This window comes from Hemiscyllium ocellatum, chromosome 12, assembly GCF_020745735.1.
Source record: "Hemiscyllium ocellatum isolate sHemOce1 chromosome 12, sHemOce1.pat.X.cur, whole genome shotgun sequence".
Classification (NCBI taxonomy): domain Eukaryota; kingdom Metazoa; phylum Chordata; class Chondrichthyes; order Orectolobiformes; family Hemiscylliidae; genus Hemiscyllium; species Hemiscyllium ocellatum.
Genome location: NC_083412.1, coordinates 49172752 through 49199065, shown reverse-complemented (window position 1 = coordinate 49199065; position 26314 = coordinate 49172752). Strand labels below are relative to the sequence as shown.

The following is a 26314-nucleotide window of genomic DNA, read 5'->3' as shown; positions in this document are numbered from 1 at the left end:
ATCAGAAGAAGCAATGAAAAAGTTTGAAAATGAAGTTTGGCATGATCATACAGAGATAGAATGGATTGTTAAGAGCATATAATGATCCTGTCAGCTATTTGTCGAATATTCTGCAATTCTAATTTCCAAGAAACAAGAGGCAGTGCAATGAAGTTACACAAGGTTAATGGATCGTATACTGTTTATCAAGAAGACTGGATTAGAACATAGAACATAGAATAATACAGCACAAAACAGGCCCTTCGGCCCACGATGTTGTGCTGAACATTTGTCCTAGCTTAAGCACCTATCCATGTACCTATCCAATTGCCGCTTAAAGGTCACCAATGATTCTAACTCTGCCACTCCCACAGGCAGCGCATTCCATGCCCCCACCACTCTCTGGGTAAAAAACCTACCCCTGACATCCCCCCTATACCTTCCACCCTTCACCTTAAATTTATGTCCCCTTGTAACATTCTGTTGTACCTAGGGAAAAAGTCTCTGAATGTCTACTCTATCTATTCCCCTGATCATCTTATAAACCTCTATTAAGTCACCCCCTCATCCTTCACCATTCCAATGAGAAAAGGCCTAGGGCTCTCAACCTAACCTCGTATGACCTATTCTCCATTCCAGGCAACATCCTGGTAAATCCCCTCTGCACCCTCTCCAAAGCTTCCACATCTTTCCTAAAATGAGGCGACCAGAACTGCACACAGTACTCCGAATGTGGCCTTACCAAGGTCCTGTACAGCTGCAACATCACCTCTCGACTCTTGAATTCAATCCCTCTGCTAATGAACGCTAATACACCATAGGTCTTCTTACAAACTCTATCCACCTGAGTGGCAACTTTCAATGATCTATGAACATAGACCCCAAGATCCCTCTGCTCCTCCACCTTACTAAGAACCCTACCATTAACCCTGTATTCCTCATTCTTATTTGTCCTTCTAAAATGGACAACCTCACACTTGACAGGGTTGAACTCCATCTGCCACACCTCAGCCCAGCTCTGTCCCTTTGCAACCGACAACAGCCCTCCTCACTATCCACAACTCCACCAATCTTCGTACTGTCTGCAAATTTACTGACCCACCCTTCGACTCCCTCTTCCAAGTCCTTAATAAAAATTATAAACAGCAGAGGACCCAAAACTGATCCCTGCGGAACTCCACTTGTAACTGGACTCCAGACTGAATACTTACCATCTACCACCACTCTCTGACTTTGACCAGTTAGCCAGTTCTCTATCCAACTGGCCAAACTTCCCACTATCCCATGCCTCCTGACTTTCCACATAAGCCTACCATGGAGAACCTTATCAAATGCCTTACTAAAATCCATGTACACTACATCCACTGCTCTACCCTCATCCACATGCTTGGTCACCTCCTCAAAGAATTCAATAAGACTTGGAAGGCAAGACTTATTCCTCACAAATCCGTGCTGGCTGTCCCAAATCAAGCAGTGTCTTTCCGGATACTCATAAATCCTATCCCTCAGTACCCTTTCCATTACTTTGCCTACCACCGAAGAAAGACTAACTGGCCTGTAATTCCTGGGATTATCCCTATTCCCTTTTTTGAACAGGGACACAACATTCGCCATTCTCCAGTCCCCCTGGCACCACCTCCACTGACAATGAAGACGAAAAGATCATTGCCAATGGTTCTGCAATTTCCTCTCTTGCTTCCCACATAATCCTAGGATATATTCCGTCAGGCCCAGGTGACTTGTCTATCCTCAAGTTTTTCAAAATGCCCAACACATCTTCCTTCCTAACAAGTATCTCCTCTAGATTACCAGTCCATTTCATACTCTCCTCTTCAACAATACGGTCCCTCTCATTTGTAAATACTGAAGAAAAGTACTCATTCAAGACCTCTCCTATCTCTTCCGACTCAATACACAGTCTCCCACTACTGTCCTTGATTGGACCTACCCTCGTTCTCATCATTCTCATGTTTCTCATATACACATAAAAGGCCTTGGGGTTATCCTTGATCCTACCCGCCAAAGGTTTTTCATGCCCTCTCTTAGCTCTCCTAATCCCTTTCTTCAGCTCCCTCCTGGCTATCCTGTATCCCTCCAATGCTCTGTCTGAATCTTGTTTCCTCAACCTTATGTAAGCCTCCTTCTTCCTCCTTCCAAGACATTCAACCTCCCTCGTCAACCAAGGTTCCCTCTTTCCTGCCTGACAGGTACATACATATCAAGGACACGTCGTATCTGTTCCTTGAAAAAGTTCCACATTTCAACGACATCCTTCCCTGACAGGCTATGCTCCCAATTTGTGCTCCTCAGATCCTGTCTTGCAGCATCGTATATACCCTTCCCCCAATTGTAAAACCTGCCCTGTTGCACACACCTATCTCTCTCCATAACCAAGATGAAAGTCACAGAATTGTGGTCACCATCACCAAAATGCTCACCCACTAACAAGCCCATCACTTATCCCGGTTCGTTACCAAGTACCAAATCCAATATGGTCTCCCCTTTGGTCGAACAATCTATATACTGAGTTAGAAAAGCTTCCTGGACACACTGCACAAACTGACTTGACCATTTTATCTTGAAATTTGAATATCTGAGAGATGGATTTTATAGAGATGTACAAGTTTGTTAAGAAGATTAAAAAACATTATTACTTTAAAATAAACTAAGATCAAGAACATGGAAACGTAGATGCAAGATGATTAAAAGTAATTTGCTGATACACATACAGAATCACTGGACATATCAAAACATCTTTCAGCATTTGGGAAAAAAAGATGAGAGTTAGCATTGCAATGAACATTCATCATACATGGAAAAGGTTAGACATGCAATAATTTTTAAAAAGTGAAAGACGAACATGGAGAGAAAATAACAAAAGGGAAGCTGTGTGTTATGAAGGATAACAGGAGAGACAATGTACTATAAGGACGATGGTGTATGCAAAAGGGGATAAAACTGGGAGAAGAAATAAAGAGACAGATCTGGAGGATAGAGGATAAATCATCCTGATGTACCACACATCAGTTCAGTGGTGAATTGTAGTGAATTCTATTTATTAGAGTGTATTTTCCACTGTTGGTTACACCTCTCATACCCATAAAGTATGTCATGCTGTTCCACAGCCTGCTCCAGCAGAGATGATACGTTACTTTCACTGCTACTAAATGGCAACCGCAAGTTTATTTACCAGCATTTGCTATTCAAAACAAAGACACATGGGAATAGTTAATATCTGTGACAGAAGCCAATGTTGAGTCCAGAAGGCTGGTAAGTTCCCTAAATGAAAATCTTGCATGGCTACTGCATAAATGAAAAGTATCCTAAAAACTCTGATGGCAAATGTATGCTCCATACAAATAAAACAAATGCCAAATTAATCAACTCAGGCAGAAGTCAAGATGATAATGGAATACTTTCCACTTGGATGAGTGCAGCTCTTTCAGCTAAAGAAACTCAAAACAATGAGAGAAAGCAGCCCCTTTGATCAGCCCTTTCAACATTTTCTCTCTCTACCACAGCATATTTTGGCAGTAGTGCCCACTATCTACAAGTCAGACTGCAACAGTTCAGGAAGGCTCTTTTGACAGCACCTTCCAAACCTGCGATCTCGACCATCTAGAAAGAGAACAGCAGCTGCCTATAAGTTCCTACAAATCCACCTACAGGTTCTGCTCCAAGCTACACACACAATCTTGTCTTAGAATTATATTTGTGCCTTTAATTTGGCTGCATCAAAATTGCAGAACTTCCTCTCAGACATTTCTTGGTAGAGGCATCTACACATATAAATTACAGCAGTTCAAGACGACAGTTCATTGTTCCGTTCACAAGGACAGTTGGGGATGGGCAATAAATGTTCACCTTATTAGCAATGTTCACATTGAATGAACGAATATCAAAACATTTCTGTTCTGGCAAAGTTGACCAGAAGCTGAAATGAACTACAAGGACAGGTTCAAATGTTAGAAATCTTGCAAAAACTAACTTGTCTCATGACATCCCAAAGCCTGTCCATCACCCACAAGACACAACTCAGGGGTGTGATTAGATTAGACTTACAGTGTGGAAACAGGCCCTTCGGCCCAACAAGTCCACACCGACCCGCCGAAGCGCAACCCACCCATACCCCTACATTTACCCCTTACCTAACACTACGGGCAATTTAGCATGGCCAATTCACCTGACCCGCACATCTTTGGACTGTGGGAGGAAACCGGAGCACCCGGAGGAAACCCACGCAGACACGGGGAGAATGTGCAAACTCCACACAGTCGGTCGCCTGAGTTGGGAATTGAACCCGGGTCTCAGGCGCTGTGAGGCAGCAGTGCTAACCACTGTGCCACCGTGCCGCCCACTAATGATGGAATACTTTGCTCTTGCCTAGATGAGTGTAAATTCAACAACACTTAAGAGGCTTGACATCATCCAGGACAAAGCAGCTCGCCTGTTTAGACACATCCACAATGACATCCTCCACTGATGTCGAGCAGCAGCAGTGTGCACCCGGTCTATGAAATGCACAACTGAAATTCATGAAGGCAACACCTTCCAGACAACAGCCACTACAATTGAGAAAGACAAGGATTGCAGGTATGTGCAAACACCACCACCTGCAAATTTCTTTCCGAGCCACTGGGCATTCTTGACTTGGAAATGGATTGCTGCTCCTTCAACGTCACTTACACAAAATCCTGGAACTTCCTCCCTAACAGCACCGAGAGTATACCAACTGTAATATCTGCACTGGTTCGCAAAGGAGGTTCACCACTATCTTCCCAAGAGCAGCCTACAAGCCCATGTCCTCTCAATGACATTTTCTTACAAAAAAAACTGTCTCATGCAGGTTATCCTTCATAACTCCCTGGCTGAAAAAAGGCTGCAGATGTCGAAAAGGAGAGCAAGTAGATACTCGTTGAAAATAAACTTAAAAGCTTAACTGTCATGGTATGAAGAAAACTGCATTTCAGAAAAAATCTTTTTCCATAATATTCATTGAAAAATTAATTTTATCCAGTTACCAAATTGATCAAGTTGTAGATTTGTAATTGCATATCCAAGCTTGAAGTATATGTATAAGACTTTGTATTCTGGTTCAGAATTTCAACCCACTATTATAAAAACAAATATTAATTAATTTTCTTTATCCTACTTTTTCTCCTATTTCGTTAAAAATAATATTTTGTAGAAGAAAATTAATCACCACATGTACTGATACAACCAAACCAAGGTGCTTTATGAACTTGAGATGACCTACCTAACGCAGTTACTTCTCTTGCATTACAATGTTCACTCTCTCAGTCAATTTTACTGGTTACTTCTTTAGCATTCAATGGTTTAAAGTTAGCCAATACAATTAAAAGAGGAATATGAAACAATAATGCTTGTTCATTTTATTTATAAAGTAAACAATTGTCCTTCTTGCCCTTAGATGTTAAACAGTTACTGCAATCCATATGCTTTTAAATAACTGACCATAATTCACAGAAAATAGGAGGCTGTATGCACAATGCTGTAAAAAAACTGTTGGCACAAAATTTCAATGCAAACAAAATACACAATTTGTGCTAAATAGAGGCCAGATTTATAAGCACCAAATTGACCTTAGAAAATAACTTTTTGGTAAACTATTTTCAATGCAGTAAATTATGACTTTAGTGCAAATTACTGTGATGCCTTGACAAACAAGCATTTGTAAATTACATCAGTGAAACTACTATTCCTTTGGGAAAGGTCTTGCTTATCAGGCTGTGCCGTCCCAAATTAGGATTTAATATTTTAGCTTGAAATACAAAATATGGCACAATATTATTAGGAGTCTAGATGTATTAAAATTATATAAAAAGTTATTGGTCAGGGTGTTTCCTCTTTCTGAACTATATTACTTAATACTTCACACTGCTGAGGGTTTTGGAATTCTTTCTATAGGCTTTAAGCTATTGGACAGCTGACAAAGAACTGTACTCCTCTGAAAGGCTCCCCACAGGCAGAACCAGATTCCCAGAGCAGGAAATGACATGAAGAAATTTTCTTGTTCTTGACGTCATTTAAACATCCAAGCAGTCCGATCACATCTTCTTTGGAGGATTGCCAGGTTTTGAAGTCTGAGAACTTACAACACTTAATGCAGTCGGAAGTTTCTTCTCCACTAATGTTTACAACATGCACAACTATTAAAGGAAAGCCATTGTGGTCTTAAAATGCAGCTTGCTGTTAGAGACTTCAAGCACACCATGGAAGCTACAATGAATAGATTCCTCACTTTATATCCAGGGAGCCACAATTCCAGCTGAGATTCTGAACAAACGCCATTAATTCTAGTTTGATTGCATAAGGTACTGTACACTGATTATAAATGTTTTAAGAATGTTTTAAGTCGTATGTGCCAAGTAATACGTGGTTAACATTAATTTTGGTATGCAAGTTTACAAATCATAAAAGATCATAAATTTATTGTCATATATTTAAATACTTGACACTATTCCAAAACTAAGGAAAATGAAGGCAGGACAGAGGTTTAGTGCAGAACTGGGGATCACACACAGTAGTATAATAGAGATTCTGATTTAAGATCAAGAAACCAGTACACAAGAGTGATTTGAGTAGAGATAAGAAAACGATAACAGTTAAGAAATCACTTGTGAAAGCATTGTGTAAGCTCCATAATAGTAATGACATGGCAGGATCAAGTATTAAAGGAAGAACAATTGAGAGCTTGTCAGAAAGGAAAGTGACAATCATGGGGAATTTTAATCTACTTATAGACTGAAAAAAATCAAATTTGAACGAGAAGCAGGAATAGGCAATTCAGCCTCTTGAGCCTGATCCGTTAGTGTGCAAAGGTAGCCCCTGAGATGAGGAGTTCATAGAATGTTTTTTTGGGATACTTTCTTAAAACATCATGTTTTGGAACCAACGAGAGATTAGGGCATACTAAAACTATATTTCACTGATTATGCTGAACCAAAAACAAGCTGATGTTTTTCAATGTTTACCCAATGTGTCGCAAACCACCACAGTAAAAACAATTTTCCATTACAGTCCCGGGGGACCCTGCTTTCTGACATGCTGCATTAGGTCTCTGCTCTGGAAGAGATACTTTCTTAAGCCCCTCACCAACACTAATTCACACCCATATTTTGTGACAATTTTGACAACTAAACTCCAAAAAAAGTGAATATATTATAAACAGGTATAAATAAGTCAATGACAGATGGTCTGGCTTTATTCCTTTTCTTATGCTTTGTAGTGGGTATATAAAACTACAGGTCTGGAATCACATGTAGGTGAGAACAGGCAAAAACAGCAGATTTCCTCCTTGAAAGGATGTTAATGAATCTGATGGGTTTTAACAACAACTAATATTTTTGCAGTCACCACTAGACTAGTTTTAATTCCAAATTTTTATTATTTGAATTTAAATTTCAATGTGGTATAATTGGAACCTAGGTTTCCAGAGCAGGATTACGAGCACAATGACATGACAACTACGTCACCATCTCTTTTAGATTCCTTCCTGTGGCTGTGTCAAGTTTTATCTGATTATGCTCCAGTGAAATGCCATGAAATGTTTACCTAAAGTAAAAGATTCTGGTTCAGTGCAATTGTTATAACCATTAGGAGATGGTAAAGCAGGTGACAGTTAGAGAGCATCTTGGTAGCAGTTATCATGAGGAGTTTAACTTTAGGTTGTGGTAGAAAAGAGAATAAGTTCCATTTCAGAATTCAGTTTTATGAGGGCTGTATTTAGGGGCAGCTCAAGAAACTAGTCAACACTGTTGCAGAGAAAAGAAAGGTTAAAATTGATTTGTGTTTGGAAATAAGTGGATAGCAAATGAAATATATCATTGGGGGAATAAGGGGAAAAAAGGTTGGTCCTTGTGAATAATTCTATGGACAGCACAATTTGATTGAGAAAGTTATAAAACCTAGGCAACGTGGTTAAGAGGCTCATTAGGAAAACCAAATTTAAAATGAAGTTGGGATAGCAAACAGCACAAACAAGGATAGCAAGTGTGCAAGATAAATTAAAAACCGAAAGAACTGCAGATGCTGTAAATTGGAAACAAAAACAGATGTTGCTGGAAAAGCTCAGCTGATCTGGCAGCATCTGTGATGAGAAATCAAAGTTAACATTTCAGGTCTGGTGACCTTTCCTCAGAACTGGTTCTGAGGAATTGTTTCTGAGGAAGGGTCACCGGACCAGAAACATAACTTTGATTTCTCTTCACAGATCCTGCCAGACCAGCTGAGCTTTTCCAGTAACTTTGGTTTCACTGTGTCAAGATAAATTACTCTACTTTTTTTTTAGAAAAAACTAGAATAGTCTCCAAACATACAGGTTAATGGCTGATTTGAGAAGGAGAACACAGAAACTAATTAGAAGAAATTTCAGATAAGCTGGTCACTGACAATTTAAGGAAAGAAAATGGGCACAGGCAGCGGAGGTCAACGAACTTTATACAAGCAACTTCACCCAACACAAATCAGCAATCATCTTGACATTACGTTTAAGGAATTAGAAATGAAAACCCTCAAACATTGGAAAGCAGCAAGTATAACAATCAGGAGCTGGTGTTTATCTTTAATCTTTAAAAAGCACAGTGATAGCCCATAAAAAAATGGGGCAGAGTCCAACATCTGTTATGGGTACAGAATTAGAAGGAATCTGAAAGAGGGAGATGAACATTTCTGTAAATAAAAAAAGTCAGCATGAACTTGAAAGAGAGAAATCTTGCCTATTAAATGTACTGGTGTTCTTTGAAAAACTTTCAGACTTTGTCAATATATATTCTGTGAAACGTAATATATGTTGATTGTGGCACAGCTTTTTAATAGTGTGACAAAGATCCGTATGAACATAAAAGTTAGGAGCAGGATTAGATCATTTGACTCCATAATCCAGCTCCATCATTAATAATTGTTGATCCGATTCTAAACCTCAATGCACTTTCCTACTTATCCCTAATAACCTTTTGTCCTCATACTTACTATAAATCAATCTACCTCTGCATTAAGAATATTCAATGTCTCAGTTTCCAACACATCTGAGGTAAAGCGTTCCAAAGATTCTCAACCCTCAGAGCAAAAATTCTCATCTGTGAATTAATCTGTGAAAAAATATCTCATTTTTAAGCAGTGATTCCTAGCCTATATCCACACCGTCAACCTCCTTCTGGATGAGACACATTTCATCTCTTACTTTTCCAAACTCTTGTGGACAGGAGTCTAGAAATTGCTGGAAAAGGCCTGGCACCATCTATGGCAAGAAAGTAGAGTTAACGTTTCAGGTCAAGTTTTCTGAGGAAGGGTCACGGGACGTGAAATATTAACAGTGATTTCTCTCAACAGATGCTGCCAGACATGCTGAGCTTTTCCAGCAATTTCTATTTTGTCTCTGATATATAGCATCAACAGTTCTTTTGGTTTTTAGATACAAGTCTAGCCTGTCAAACCTTTCCTCATAAAACAATCTACACTATTCCAGGTAGTAGTCTTCTCTGAACTGCCTCTACCACATTTACATCTTTACTTAAATAAGGACAGCAATAAAGTACAGATTTTTATGATTTGTGGTCAGTGTTCCGTCTAATTTTCTTGGTTGGTGCATGGGTCTGAGACCTGTGCACAGCACCACCATTCAGAACTGGAAGTCAGTACCTCGATCAGCATGCCAATGCCAGTCACTGTGCAACTTAGTGGGAATGTTGCATGCGGTCTCACCAGAGCAGTGTATATATTTGAAGCATAACCACACTACTTTTGTATTCAATTCCCCTTACAATAAATAATAAAATTCTGCTGGTTTTCTTGTTTACTTTTTGCATCCTAGCCTTTTGTGATTTATGTACGTGGATGCCTGGAAGAGTTAGGAACAGGATTGGGTCATTTGACTCTATAATCCAGCTCCGTCATTTAATAAGATAGTTGTTGATCCGATTCTAAACTTCACTGCACATTCCCACTTACCCTAATAACCTTTTGCCCTCATACTTACTATAAATCAATCTACCTCTGCATCAAAAATATTCAATGTCTCAGTTTCCAACACATTTGAGGTAAAGTGTTCCAAAGATTCTCAACCCTCAGAGCAAAAATACTCATCTATAAATTAATCAGTGAATAAATATCTCATTTTAAGCAGTGATTCCGAGCCCACATCCATACTGTCAAACCCCTTCTGGACCTGACACATTTCATCTCTTACTTTTCCAAACTGTTAGGGATATGAGTCTAGAAATCTCTTGACTTGTGGTCAGTGTTCCGTCTAATTTTCCTGGTTGGTGCATGGGTCTGAGACCTGTGCACAGCACTGCCATTCAGAACTGGAAGTCAGTACCCCGATCAGCATGCCAATGCCAGTCACTGTGCAACTTAGATAGATGTTGCCTGTGGGTCACTCGCATCTCAGCTCTGCATTGTCTTGCCATTGAGCTAAAATGCTTCTTTTTTTTATTCTTCCTGTCTAAATAGGCAATTACGTCATACTCCATTTGGTAAATCTGTTTGCATTCAATGAAGTTATCTGTAGTCCTTTGCAGCCTCCTTATATCCTCTTCACAATTTACTTTTCTACCCCAACCAAGGGACACCAATTTTAAAGTAATTGTGAAAAGAATAAACAGTGACGTGGGAGCTTCTTTTATGTAATACAACAAATTGTTAGCATGTGAATACATTTGAAATCTATGGTGAAGACAAGCTTAATTCTGACTTTCAGAGAGAATGAGTAGGACCTGAAAGAAAAACAGGAAACATATTCAATGTGTTCACATGGTGAATTATGCAGCCTTCTGCTGATTCCCCTTGGGCTATTTGGACAGTCACATAGCTTTCCTCAGTGACGTCCTTGACAATGCTAAGCAGTTCATAGCTTTACCAGCCCTCAGAGAACTTGCTACAAATCTGCAAATATAACAAAACCTTTTCTCATTACGTCAAGATTTGTCACAAACTGCATACAATCTGGTGGAAATAGTGAAGATGGGAATAGTCCCAGAAGTAGCTGGAAGTATTGGAACAGCAAGTACAGAGACTTAGAAACAAACGTTGCGCTCTGGGAGTAGAAATAAATGTCAATCATTTATTGTCAATATGAAAAATTCTAATTTTGCAAGGCCTAACCAATGTCTTGTACAATCGCAACATGACCTCCCAGCTCCTGTACTCAATACTCTGACCGATAAAGGAAAGCATACCAAATGCCTTTGTCACTATCCTATCTACCTGCGACTCCACTTTCAAAGAGCTATGAACCTGCACTCCAAGGTCTCTTTGTTCAGCAACACTCCCTAGGACCTGACCATTAAGTGCACAAGTCCTAAGATTTGCCTTCCTAAAATACAGCACCTCGAATTTTTCTGAATTAAACTCCATCTGCCACCTCTCAGCCCATTGGCTCATCTGATCAAGATCCTGTCGTAATCTGAGGTAACCCTCTTTGCTGTCCATTACACCTTCAATTTTGGTATCATCTACAAACTTACTAACTGTACCTCTTATGCTCGCATCCAAATCATTTACGTAAATGACAAAACGTAATAGACCCAGCACCAATCCTTGTGGCACTCCACTGGTCACAAGCCTCCAGTCTGAAAACCAACCCTCCACCACCACACTCTGTCTTCTAGCTTTGAGCCAGTTCCGTATCCAAATGGCTGCTTCTCACTGTATTCCGTGAGATCTAACCTTGCTAATGAGTCTCCCCTGGGCAACCTTGTCAAACGCCTTACTGAAGTCCATATAGATCACATCTGCCGCTCTGCCCTCATAAAAACTCAATCAAGTTTGTGAGACATGATTTCCCACACACAAAGCCATGTTGACTATCCCTAATCAGTCCTTGCCTTTCCAAATACATATACATCCTATCCCTCAGGATTCTCTCCAACAACTTGCCCACCACTGAAGTCAGGCTCACTGGTCTATAGTTCCTTGGCTTGTCCTTCCCACCCTTCTTAAACAGTGGCACCATGTTAGCCAACCTCCAGTCTTCCGGCATCTCATCTGTGACTATCGATGATACAAATATCTCAGCAAGAGGCCCAGCAATCACTTGTCTAGCTTCCCACGGAGTTCTAGGGTACACCTGATCAGGTCCTGGGGATTTATCCACCTTTACCCATTTTAAGATGTCCAGCACTTCCTCCTCTGTAATATGGTCATTCTGCAAGATGTCACCATCTATTTCCCTGCAGTTTATATCTTCCATATCCTTTTCCACAGTAAATACTGATGCAAAATACTCATTTAGTATCTCCCCCATTTTCTGTGGCTCCACACAAAGGCCACCTTGCTGCTCTTTGAGGGACCCTATTCTCTCCCTAGTTACCCTTTTGTCCTTAATAGATTTGTAAAAACTCTTTGGATTCTCCTTAATTCTATTTGCCAAAGCTATCTCATGTCCCTTTTTTGCCTTCCTGATTTCCCTCTTAAGTATACTTCGACTTCCTTTATACTCTTCTAAGGATTCACTTGTTCCATCCTGTCTGTACCTTACATATGCTTCCTTCTTTTTCTTAACTAAACCCTCAATTCCTTTAGTCATCCAGCATTCCGTATACCTACAAGCCTTTCCTTTCACCCTAACAGGAATATACTTTCTCTGGATTCTCATTATCTCATTTCAGAAGGCTTCCCATTTTTCCAGCCACCCTTTACCTGCAAACATCTGCCCCCAAACAGCTTTTGAAAGTTCTTGCCTAATACCGTCAAAATTGACAACTTCAATTTTTAGATTTGGTCTATCTAATAGAATTATGGTCACTGGCCCAAAGTGCTCCTCCACTGACACCTCAGTCACCTGCCCTGCCTTATTTCCCAAGAGTAGGTCAAGTTTTGCACATTCTCTGTTAGGAACATTCACATACTCAATCAGAAAATTTTCTTTCACACTTAACACTATGGCACTCCCAATCTATGTTTGGAAAGTTAAAATCCCCTACCATAACCACCCTATTATTCTTACAGATAGCTGAGATCTCTTTACAAGTTTGTTTCTCAATTTCCCTCTGACTATTAGGGGGGTCTATAATACAACCCCAATAAGATGATCACCCTTTCTTATTTCTCAGTTCCACCCCAAATAACTTCCCTGAATGTATTTACAGGAATATCCTCCCTCAGCACAGCTCCCTGATCAAAAATGCCACCTCCCCTCCTCTCTTGGCTCCCTTTCTATCCTTCCTGTAGCATTTGTATCCTGGAACATTAAGCTGCCAGTCCTGCCCATCCCTGAGCCATGTTTCTGTAATTGCTATGATTTATAATTGGCAAATTGAAAACATGGAATTGTAATTAGACAGATTAGCTCCATTGATGAACAGGGACCAGAATATTTGTTGCCACCAGCTTTTGTTTGAAAACAAGCTGGCATACTAATGACTGTGATGGACATATGTTATTCAGATTCTGCAATACTTAAAACTTCTTAAACAGTGCCTATTTCTTGTTTCATAAGGAAGATTAGCACTAAGCTAATTAGCAATGAGTCCTTTGTCTTCTTTCCCCAGCAAGTCAGTCTTGGGTATTGAGTCGAAGTCTCTCGCAGAAAATTTGTGTTGGCCCTTTTCCAACTGTTACTGTCTGTAAACTTACAAGTTATTGCAAGGTTGGCTGAGGAATAAGGAGCTTTCCAAACTAATGTTACATAATCCCAGATGTTTGTTGTGATTTTCCCACATTTATGACATAGCATCTTGATATGACATCATCATTATGTACGTCTCTCATGGACTATGACAAACTACAACGTACACAGTTTTGAAGCATTAGTCATAGTATCAGCCACAAGCACAAATCACCAACTTAAAAGATCTTTTTTTTTAAAATGCCTCATGGATTAAACTTCAAGAGACACAGTCAGTTGAGTTCATTAGAAAAGTGGCCAAAATTCAGCAAAGTCAACAGATCGAAAGGATACACATACTCTACAGAAGACAAATTAAAAACAAAAGCTGCTTTCAAAATATAAAATAAATACATAGTAGAATATTGAACTCAATCTTTTTTTAAAATCAATCCATGGTACACGCAATGTAATTCAGCCTTTATTACCCACTCCTACTACCTGCATTGGTTATTTATTTTCCTAAGTTTCGCTTCATTTAAATAATATATTTCAAACTAACATACACAACTGTGAAACGTTCTTTAGAAAAGCACATGAACATTTGAAAGTAAATATAGTTTGTGGAATTTGCCCAAACTTCTGTTAGTTAGGACATTGTTTTATCATGGTAAAAAAGCTAAATACCATGAGATAATACAGGGCAAATCGAGCAATTTATGCTAATTCGATCCCAGCTAATGTACTCAATGGACAAGTCAGATTCCAGGCTAAAACTTGGTATGAGTAACTTCACCTTTGGGTTTTAAAACACATACATTAGAATCTGCCTATGTACTTTCAACACAAAGAATTGATAAAAGATGCAAACTGTATGACACTAGATGAAAGCGTTGGACAGGAATCATTAAAAACATCAGAAAATGATTCACATCATTCTATTCCTTTTATCCGAGCAATATTCTTACAAACTCCAAACCCAAACAAAGGTTTACAACTATGTCCACACTAAAAGGTGTCTTGTTCATGTTTGCACAGATGCAGCCAGTTTCCTTCTGGTGAATTTCTGCACATTCATTGGATTTCTTTTACTTCAGTTGGTACTGGTTCCTGTGACATCTCAAGTAAATTGCAAACTAACCCCCTGCTACATAAACTTCAAAGGAAACATGAGCTCTGTAACCTCAGTTCCCAGTGGTCTTGCTAGATTTCTTAGAGTGTTTAAAATTCCTATCTCTAATCTCTGGTCTAAATATACAGACTGAATCACTGATTTCCTTCTAGATTTTTCTGTGTCTCTCTGTGTCCCTGAATCCCTGTCGCTAGGTAAAAACAGAGTCTTATTTTACCCGCACCAAACTACTAATCCACATCTCTTCACATGTAAAACCTTTACATGTTTTAAGACTTCTTTTAACATTATGTTTTTAATGATCTTTGCAAACCCTTTGCAAAGATCATTAAAAACATAATGTTAAAAAAAAGGTTTAAAACATGTAAAAAAGCTCACATTAAAATAAAATAAAATAAAATAAAACCATGTTTCCTCCTTGGTATAGCAAAACAGGTTTTACATTTAAAGCTAGAAGAATGAATACACACTTAAAGACCAAATTCTAGCCCATATTCAAACTGTTTTACCAAGGGTCGAGAGCATTCCTTTACAGAGAGAGAAATCTTGCTGCTGGCATACTTTCAATAAATTGTTTACTGTAGTTTAAAACTATGCCTGTGTTTCACATGGCGCTGAGTTTTATTTACAGACTGTTACTATTTTATTGCAGCAGTGCAACTTATGGACATGGCTACCTGCTATATCGTTTAAATTTGCTAAATTGACACCTGTACCAAAGAGATCAGAGTGTAGCAATTAATACCAGGACCAATTCTATGAGAAAGTGAAAGGAGGTGAGGGAACAGGTTACATGAGGCAGATGATAAGAACATAAGAACTTGGAGTAGGAGTAGTTCATCGGGCCCATCTAGCCTGATAAGCCACTCAATAAGATCATGGCTAAGCTTTTCATGGACTCAGCTCCACTTACCCGCGTTTTCACCATATCCCTTAATTCCTTTATTTTTCAAAGAAGTATCTACCTTAGTTTTAAAAGTGATTACTGAAATAGCACCAATTACTTGTAAGCACATATAACTAATGTCTCTCATCTTTAATGCATTTTAACACTGATTCCTGACTCTGAACTATAAACAATCCTCCATCTGTGACCTAACCAATATCAACCAATTACACAACTTCACTTTTGTATTCAATGCTCTAACGAAAAAAAAGTTTTCACTTTATAAATAATATTTAGCTTTACTGACCTTTACTGTTATCTTTCAAACATTTATATATCATACTTTACAAATTTCCTTTTGAAAGGCACATCACCTTGTGCTCTAGCTTCTCTAATAAATACATCTTTAAAATATACACATTGTAGAGCTACACATTTGCTGAAACTATGGTACACAAGAAAGTGCAAAATATTTCAGATGGATTAAAAAAACTCACTTTCTGATGCAAAAAATATGCACAAGAACTTCATACTTACAAATTCAACGTAACCTCTATAACAAAATATTCATTATTTGAGTTATATAAAGGGCATGGGACATAAATCAGCTATGGTTCCCCTCACAGACCCAAAGGAATTATTCTTCTAACTGTTTCAAATATAAGGATAGTGATACTTGGCTTGATTTTGTTATAAGTTACTGGAGGCAGCAAAAGTTCTTTAATCCATATTATGCAGATCGATGCCATTGTATTCCCCACGAGTTGGCTCAGTATCTGCACAGATGGAGTAACTTGCCATTTCAGAGCATAGATGTAGCTCATCTTTCAAGTGGTGCAATCTACACTATTATATTTATGTTCATGCCAAATTGGGTAAAATAATAGTATGAAAATGTGTGGCTGGAAAAGCGCAGGTCAGGCAGCATCCAAGGAATAGGAGAATCGACGTTTCGGGCATGACTTATGCCCGAAACATCGATTCTCCTGTTCCTGGGATGCTGCCTGACCTGCTGCGCTTTTCCAGCCACACATTTTCAGCTCTGGTCTCCAGCATCTGCAGTCCTCACGTTCTCCTAAAATAATAGCATACCAAATGTTCTAAAGACAAAGCTAAGCCAGACTGATCTTTGATCTGCACTTGACAGGTTTCCCTGTAAAATATTACACATTCCACCACAGTCAGTTGATGACTTATCAAGACTTTAAGTAATTGTGTAAGCCTCAATCATATTGTGAAAAGTATGACTATAACTATTACATCCAGCAAAAGACAATCTTCCTAATTATAATCTGTGTGGTTACATCACTTTTTTTGAGGAACTATACAAAACACAGCGATACAGGTTGTTCTGGTATACTGCGTATTTCGTTAACACGAATTGGTTTTCATGGATTGACAAATTGGGGATGTTGTTTGGATAACGTAAACTTTCTACTCAGTGGGTATAGTGATTTTCTATAGCGATCTTCCACAACATGATTTTCTACAGTAATTTCCCATAGCATTATTTCTAATGTGCAAGGCAGCAGAGGAGTGCAACTGCTGTGCTATAGCAAAACAACCTGTACCCCAATTCAAGAGAAAAGCTCAACTTGTGCCATGATAGCTACATATGTGATTGCACCTGTGGTAGTAAGGTCCATGTTTGTGCAAGTTAATTAGCCTTGGAAATCCATCTATTACCCAAATTACGAACTCTACATGCTGAAATCAATTTAGAAACACTTTCAAGTTTCTTGCCATTACTACTTTTTGTCCAACAGTAAGCATGGGTATTTAAAGATTTAATGTCCTGGCCAACCATAGACCTACAGAATACCTATACCTTTGTGGTGAAAATAATGCTTATTAAGCTGTCCAACATTCAAGGTGTTTCCTTCGCCTAAGTTACCTGATGCTGTATGACAAACTATATGGACATGAACTTATTTAAGAAACTTGCTCCAGACTAGTATGACATTTTGTCTGTCTTTCATCGCTAACCATTATTGATGATTTGTCTTAAGCTATGGAAGTAACTCTTCAATAAAAGTCTAACACAGCCATCTGCAGAATAAAAATCCTTCTACTAGCATCCAACAAAACCCATTGACTAAAATTTCAAAACAAAAATACCTGTACAAAACATAATGTAAACCCATTGCTTTTATTCAGAAATTACAGTAATTTGTCAAATAAAATAAAATTGTTTGCATTTTACATTCTTAAAATATTTCCTGCTTACACAGGTGAAAAAAATGTCTGCAAGGACACAAAATTCAAGGACCTGTGGACACAGCACTTGTGCTGATGGAAAGATAATTTACTGTAGCAGACCATAGCTAGCCAATATGAAGGATCGGCTTCAAGAACTTAGACAACGGGCAAAAGAGGCTGAACTTAAGTCAGGCGATGAAGGTGAAGAAAGCAAGCAAACCGAAGACAGTATTTACTTTAAACAACAGGCCATTATTTTTGAAAAAGAGCCAGTCATGGAGAATTTCTTATTGGGTGCACAGAAAATTCAAGATGAAATCAATGAACTAAATAATGATGTAAAGAAACTGAGTCAACAGAGTACCACCATGGCTTCCACACGTCGGTTCAGCATTATTAAAAAGGACAGTTCCAACCTCGTTAAAGAAATCAAACTCCAAGCTGAGTCTATTCACAAACATTTAGATACATTATCAAAGGATGCACAGCAATCAGAGGCTGAGGCTGGAGAAGATGCAATCATCTCAAGAATGAAGAGGACACAATATTTAATGCTGTTGAAGCAATATCAGACAGGCATGTTAGACTTCAATACAGTTCTAAATACAAAGCAAGAAAATTGCAAGAAATTCATTCAGCGCCAGCTTGAAGTTGTTGGAAAGGAAGTATCAGAAGAGGAGCTAAACAACATGGTGGAACATGACAAATGGTATGTTTTCAATGAGAACTTTCTCAGTGACGTCAAAATTACTAAAGGTCATCTGTCTGAAATCGAGACTCGCCACAAGGAATTAATCAACCTTGAAAATCAAATCAAAGAGCTACAAGATCTTTTTGTGCAGATTTCGGTTTTGGTGCACGAGCAAGGGGACTTCCTGAACAATATTGAAAGGGCAGTGTTGAACACAAAAGAATACACAGAAAAAGGCAAGGATGATATCAAGCTAGCAGTAAAATTAACAAAGAAAAATCTCTGCAGGAAGTTGTGCTGTTGGTGTTTCCCTTGTTGTGCATAATATTTTATAAATAGATATTATGTATGGGAACAGTGTGACTTTCAGCAATGACTGCCAAATATTTATCACTAAAAAATTAGGATTCACTTACAAACACATCAGGTTTTGGAATATTGTGGCTGGACTGCAAAACCTGTTACTCTAAGAAATACATTAAGCTAAAGCAGTTTTTCCCAAACATTTGCCAAAACTGCCACCCAAGTAAAATGTTTAAAACTGAAGTCAGTTTGTGGGGGGAGGAGGGAGGTGAAGTTAAAGAAGAGCTGGGTAACTACAGAGCAATGAATTTTTTTCATAACCATTTTGCAAGCAACGATGGACTTCCAAGAACATTTTTTATAGGAAGGGCCATTCAAATCATGAATATTATTAAGCACCAACAAAGAGATATCAAAGCGTCTTGGAACAACTCTCAGGGCTGTCCCAAACGGTCTCCACTCCAGGGCTGCCAGTACTGCCATGGAGCTCACTGCTTGGGAACTATTGGTCTAATGGGTCTATTTTCCTAACTATAGAAGCGAAAAAATAATAGTGAAGTTACTTGCTACCCCTACCTGGAAATAAACATTAGCTTACAAATAAACTCAATTAGCAAAAATATTGATTAAACAGGAATTGTAGTGCAACTACAAATCTCAATCTGTTATTTTAACTGGCCTAAAAATATGACGGCTAACCTGAAACACTTCTTTCAATTGTCTTATATATTTGCCAAACAAAAGTCCTACTTCTTAATTCAGGTACCTCTGAAATACTTGAGCATGAAGATTTAGCTTTTAATATTTGTTTTATGCAGAACTCATTGCATTGTGAATATGTGCATCATGCACAGGAAACACATCACACAGTTGACAGACTGAAATTATCTTCCAAATAGGTTAGGTAGGGAATAACTAAATACAGATAGAGTTTTGCAGGGCTTTTTTGTTCCTTCAATTTTAATGTAAACATTATGATATAAGAAAATATTACTCACTGCATACGGTTTCATATTCAATAATTAGAGCAGAATCATCAAATCATAGAATCCCTGCAGCGTGGATTTAGCCCATTGAATCCACACCGAGCCTACAAAGTGCATCTCACCCAGACTCTCACCCCTACCCTATCCCTGTAACCGAGCACTAATGCACCGAACCTGCACCTCCCTGGACACTGTGGGCAATTTAGCATAGTCATTCCACCTAATCTGCACATAGATTCAGAGTCATATAGTCATAGAGCTTAGAAGCAGACCCCTCAGTCCAACCAGTCCATGCTGAATATAATCCCAAACAATTAGTCCCACCTGCCTGATCCTCATCTTATCCAAATGTCGTTTAAACATTGTAATTGTACTCACATTCACCACTTCCTCAGGAACTACCCAATATGTAAAGAAAATTGTCTCATGTCTTTTCGAAATCTCTCTCACCTTAAAAATGTCCCCCTAGTGAGTTTTGGACTGTGGGAGAAAACCTGAGCACGTGGAAGAAACCAGTGCACACACAGCGAGAACATGTAAACTCCACACAAACGAAGGGCGTAATCAAATCAGGGTCTCTGGCACTGTGAGGCAGGAATGCTAACCACTGAGCCACCACACCGCCTTGATTGCCTTTCTTGTCAAGTATTTCAACATATCCATCAATAAGTGTCTAAAGATACTGGACCAATTCTTGCTAGACTTTGATAACTTGAGGAACAGACTGAAAATTCAACTGCTTTTTGTACTTTGCAATTCAAAAAATATTTATGTCATCATTTTCCAGAAGTGTAAACTGATCATGAGAGCAACACGACATCATTTCAGTGAAAGGCTGAAACAACAGTGTATCTTCTTAACCAGCAAGATTTAGAGATTAAGAAACAATACAGAAAATTAGATTAGATTAGGAGAGAGGAAAAGAGACAAAAACGAACAAATTATTTTCAAATTCTGACAACTGATTACACGTTGAAATGAAAACGGTTTTAATTGTTTCTGGACCAGGAAAGTTAATTTGCATTGTATTAATAATAATCACTTTGTTTAAAAAAAAGTACTGACAGAGTTTTTACTCCTAACTTTCTGTGGCAAGCCTAATGGGCAGCTGATGTACAAATCCATTAATTGCTTAAAAATAACAGGATGCTCAAACAAATCAATCAACAAATTCTGTAAATTTGGATCTCATCAGCTCTTCTTAAATCCATGAATTTGCTGGCCATTTTACACATTAACAATGGCATGTGCTGTTAATCTTAATAGTATTTAATCCAATACTAAGGGGAGTAAAGAAAGGTGAGGTGAAAGAAGATTTTATTGGACTGTCATTTCAGCTATTTTGTAATATTTAAGATAATAAGTAGAAACAGTTCCATTGGTGTAGGGCACTCTCTGGTGCCTACCCAAGTGGCCATTATTCATGTTTGAGACTTCACTTTCCTATTTCCATTTTGCCATGTCATCTCTTCTATCTTGAAATTCCCTACACAAAGATAGTATATTAAGGTAGTGGAAATGAAATATTCATTTACAAGGCTTTGGTCCTAAATGCTAGCCCATTCATTACTAACTTATAGAACAAGAGTATTACAAATTACCTCCAGAACTATTCTTATATGTTAAATGCAAAAATGTCTACAAAATTTTGGCACCGTACACACTGCCTTGTTAAAAATCTGTAGCAGCAGTCAAAGAAGAAGCAGTAGGTGCAATTCTTTTTGTCATGGAATCACATTTTAAAGATTAAATATAACATACATTTGCTCTTGTAATCTCAATACCTGAACATACCCATAGTATTGTAAAGTAATTGAATAACAGTATCACTTTAGGCTTCATGCATTTTGAATGATAATAAATTAAACACAATGTATGAAATTCACTAAATATTTTACGAAAACAATGCATAATGCATATATACTGGTTGCAGAAATAAAGATGCAGTTGAAAGGAATCTGGGAGAAAAATAACATTTTAACATGTTAAATCACAATAATGGGAACAAAAGAATTACAATTCTGAAAAGCACTTGTTTGATCAGTGGAGTACAAATCAAAGGATGTTATAATAAAGTTGTACAGGATGTAGCTCAGACTACACCATCAGAGTTGTGTCACCAAAATACAAAGGAAATTTACAAGCCTTTAAGACATTACAAACTGATCCCTGACATCAAGCAGTATTATTGAGAAAAACCAAGGCAACTAGGCTTGCCCACTCTGGAAGTAGTTGACTGGGTGTGGATCTGAAAAAAGTCCAGAGACACTAAACGGTACAGTTGAGGGAAACAGTACTCCCTTAAGGAAAGTCAAGCTATTAAAACGAGGGCACATCAGTTGAAACTTTGGTTCGAAAGAAATATATGCAAGAAAGTAATCATATCGAGTGGTTGAATTTGAAAACTAATTTGACCGGTCTTCTTGATATGGTATCCAATGTGAAAACCTTAGGCTCATCACTGTAACATGATACCAAGCAAAGAGAGGAAACTAATTTTACAACAATGAATAGAAAAATTAAATTAACCTAAAGAGCTTCTCTCATCTGTATTAGTGTTGTACCTGTGCAAACTGACCACAGAATGATAGACTATAAATTAAGGATTTTCTTTCCATTATCAATACTTTCTTGTCAACTGCAGCTGGTGTAATGAGGTAGCAACTCAAATTCTTGAAAATTTTGATTCTATTTGGATCAAAATATTTCACAGTATTATGCAAAAAGCAACAGCGCTTCCCTACTGTACAAGTCAATATTTGACTTTCAAACAATATCACATTGCTGTTTTTGGAACCATGCTTGCTTTGAGATGTATTCTGAAAAGCACCAAAGAAATGCAAGTTCTATCGTTATATTTATTTAGCATTTGTAATTGTTCTTTGATTTATGAACTAATAACATTTGATTAGTTAAAATGTTCAAATCACATTCAAAGAAAATCTTTTGACTGTAAAGTAATTACATTTCAATAAAATAAATTAAGTTATGATAACAGAACCATTTCTTCAGTTGATTTTAAAATTACTGGCATGACAATGAACTGATTTCAAGTAGTCATCAAACTTTGAACAAAAACACTGCAAAAATAACACTTTTGATCTGTAACTTTAGGTTTTTCACGTTGATGGGTGATTTTTGAAACTGAAAAACCATAGTCTTCCTTAATTAGAGGCAAATAACAAAGTTATCACAATAATTATGCACTATGGGGACATTAACCTTCACACAGTCTGAGAAAACCAATCTTGTAGTAATAACTGCAATAAGGAGAAGTTAATTGGAGTTAACTACAATATAGTTTTCTAGATCAGTATGTTGAGGAACGAATTAGGAACAGGCTATTTTAGATGTAGCGCTGGGAGATGACAAAGGGCTATTCTTGTAGTAAAGAACAAACAAGAAAGAGTAATCAAGTTATGACAGATTTTTATTTAAAATTTGATTTACTAAGACTGCAATGATGGGCTGAAACCTGAACAACACAACTTTATAAGTATGAAGGCCATCCTTGCCAAGATGGATTGGAATTTAGCTTAAAGATGTTATGAGAGATAAGCAGTGGTTGATATTTAAAGAATTAACTCACAATTTGCAATGAGTATACATTCTTTCAAACAATAAAAACCTGACATGATACATGATACAGCCAGAATAATAATAATGAATTAAGATGTGTATAATGTTGTCAAACAGTGCAGCAAACCTGAGGATTGGGAAAACTTTAGAATTCAAAGGATGACGCAAGAAATCCATAAAAACGAAAAGGAATAGTGAGTAAACAAGAAATAGATACGAAACAAATCATCAAAGCTTCCATAGATGTCTTAAAAAGAAATGAGTGAAAGTTAACATGGGGCTCTTAGATGCAGAGACCAGAGAAATGATAACAGAAGATAAAGATAAAGATACAATAAAATTCTGGGCAAACTAGGCACCAAAGGTCTAGCAAGAATGAAGAAACTAAAGAAATTACCACCAGTAAAAGACACAGTACTGGATTAACAAATGAGATAGACAATAGACGCAGGAGTAGGCCATTTGGCCCTTCGAGCCAGAACCACCATTCATTATGATCATAGTTAATCATCCACAATCCGTATCCTGTTCCGGCCTTATCCACAAAACCCTTGATTCCACTATCTCTAAGAGCTCTATCCATCTCTTTCTTGAAAGTATCCAGAGACGTGACCTCCACTGCCTTCTGGGGCAGAGCATTCCATACATCCACTACTCTCTGGGTGAAGAAGTTCCTCCTCAACTCTATTCCCTTATTTTTAAACTGTGTCCTTTGGTTCTGGACTCACCCATCAGCAGAAATACGCTTCCTGCCTCCAGAGTGTCCAATCCATTAATAATTTTACACGTCTCAATCAGATCCCCTCTCATCCTTCTAAACTCAAGTCTATACAAGCCCAGTCGCTCTAATCTTTCAACATATGATTGTCCTGCCTCATTGACCTCATGAGCCTATGCTGCACTGCGTCAATAGCCAGAATGTCCTTCCTCAAGTTTGGAGACCAAAACTGCACACAATACTGCAGGTGTGGTCTCACCAGGGCCCTGTACAGCTGCAGAAGGACCTCTTTGCTCCTATTCTCAATTCCTCTTGTTATGAAGGTCAGCATGCCATTAGCCTTCTTCACTGCCTGCTGTACCTGCATGCTTGCTTTCATTGACTGGTGTACAAGAACACCTAGATCTCATTGTACTGCCCCTTTACCAAACTTGACTCCATTTAGATAGTAATCTACCTTCCTGTTCTTGCCAATAAAGTGGATAACCACGCATTTATCCACATTAAACTGCATCTGTCCACTTACCTAGCCTGTCCAAGTCACCTTGTATTCTCATAACATTCTCCTCACATTTCACCCTGCCACCCAGCTTTGTGTCATCAGCAAATTTGCTAATATTACTTTTAATGCCTTCATCTATATCACTGATGTGTATTGTAAACAGCTGCAGCCCAGCACCGAACCTTGTGGCACCCCACTGGTCACCGCCTGCCATTCCGAAAGGGACCCGTTTATCACTACTCTTTGCTTCCTGTCGGTCAGCCAATTTTCAATCCAAGTCAGTACCTTGCCCCCAAAACCATGTGCCCTAAGTCCAGATACACTACATCCACTGGCTCTCCCTTGTCTATCTTCATAGTTACATCCTCAAAAAATTCCAGAAGATTAGTCAAGCACAATTTCGCCTTTGTAACTCCATGCTGACTCTGAACTATCCTTTTACTGCTATCCAAATGAGTTGTAATTTCATCTTTTATAATTGACTCGAGCATCTTTCCCACCACTGACATCAAGCTAACTGGTCTATAATTTTCTGTTTTCTCTCTCCCTCCCTTCTTGAAAATATGACAACATTAGCCACCTTCCAATCCATAGGAACTGACCCTGAATTGATATAACACTGGAAAATGATTACCAATGTGTCTATGATTTCTAGAGCCACCTCCTTAAGTACTCTGGGGTGCAGACCATCAGGTTCCAGGGACTTACCAGCCTTCAGACCTAACAGTCTATCCAACACCATTTCCTGCCGAATATAAATTCCCTACAGTTCATCCATTACTCTAGGTCCCTGAGCCACTATTATATCTGGGAGATTGCTTGTGTCTTCCCCAGTGAAGACAAATCCAAAGTACCTATTCAACTCTTCTGTCATTTCCTTGTTCCCATAATAAATGCTTGTCTTCAAGGGCCCAATTTTAGTCTTAACCATTTTTTTTCCTTTCACATACCTAAAAAAGCTTTTACTATCCTCCTTTATATTTTTGGCCAGTTTGCCTTCGTACCTCAATTTTTCTTCGCGTATTGCCTTTTTAGTTATCCTCTGTTGCTCTTTAAAAGTTTCCCAGTCCTCCGGCTTCCAGCTCATCTTTGCTACGTTATACTTCTACTCTTTTATCTTTATACAGTCCTTAACTTTCCTCGTCAGCCACGGCCGTCCCTGCCTCCCCTTAGAATCTTTCTTCCTCTTTGGAATGAACTGATCCTGCATCTTCTGCATTATACCCAGAAATACCTGCCATTGTTGTTCGACTGCCATCTCTGCTAGGGTATTGAACCATTGAACTTTGGCCAGCTCCTCCCTCATAGCTCCATAGTTCCCTTTGTTCAACTGCAATATTGACACTCCCAATTCTCCCTTCTCTTTCTCAAATTGCAGATTAAAACCTATCATATTATGGTCACTACCTCCTAATAGCTCCTTTACTTTGAGATCCCTGATCAAATCCGGTTCGTTGCACAACACCAGATCCAGAATTGCCTTCTTCCTGGTAGGCTCCAGTAGAAGCTGTTCTAAGAATCCATCTTGGAGGCACTCCACAAACTCCCTTTCTTGGACTCCAGTACCATCCTGATGGTCTACCTGCATGGTGAAATCCTCCATAACAACTGTAGTAATACCTTTGCGACAGGCCAATTTCAACTCCTTATTCAATTTACACCCAACATCCAGACTACTGTTTGGAGACCTATAGATAACTCCCATTAGAGTCTTTCTACCCTTAGTATTTCTCAGCTCTATCCATACTGACTCTAGATCTCCTATGTCCCCT

General features: G+C 38.4%; 2 protein-coding genes across 6 annotated transcripts in view; one reads left to right on the top strand and one right to left on the bottom strand.

The window, feature by feature from the left end:
* arl13b (ADP-ribosylation factor-like 13b) overlaps nucleotides 1–26314 on the bottom strand; it is a 95147-nt gene that overhangs the window by 26950 nt on the left and 41883 nt on the right. The gene's annotated exons all lie outside the window — the stretch shown is intronic.
* Nucleotides 6060–22536, top strand: stx19 (syntaxin 19). Its single transcript, XM_060833021.1, has 2 exons — nucleotides 6060–6314; nucleotides 17796–22536. The coding sequence occupies exon 2, from the start codon at nucleotides 17898–17900 to the stop codon at nucleotides 18777–18779; it is 882 nt and encodes a 293-aa protein (XP_060689004.1). The 5' UTR covers nucleotides 6060–6314; nucleotides 17796–17897; the 3' UTR covers nucleotides 18780–22536.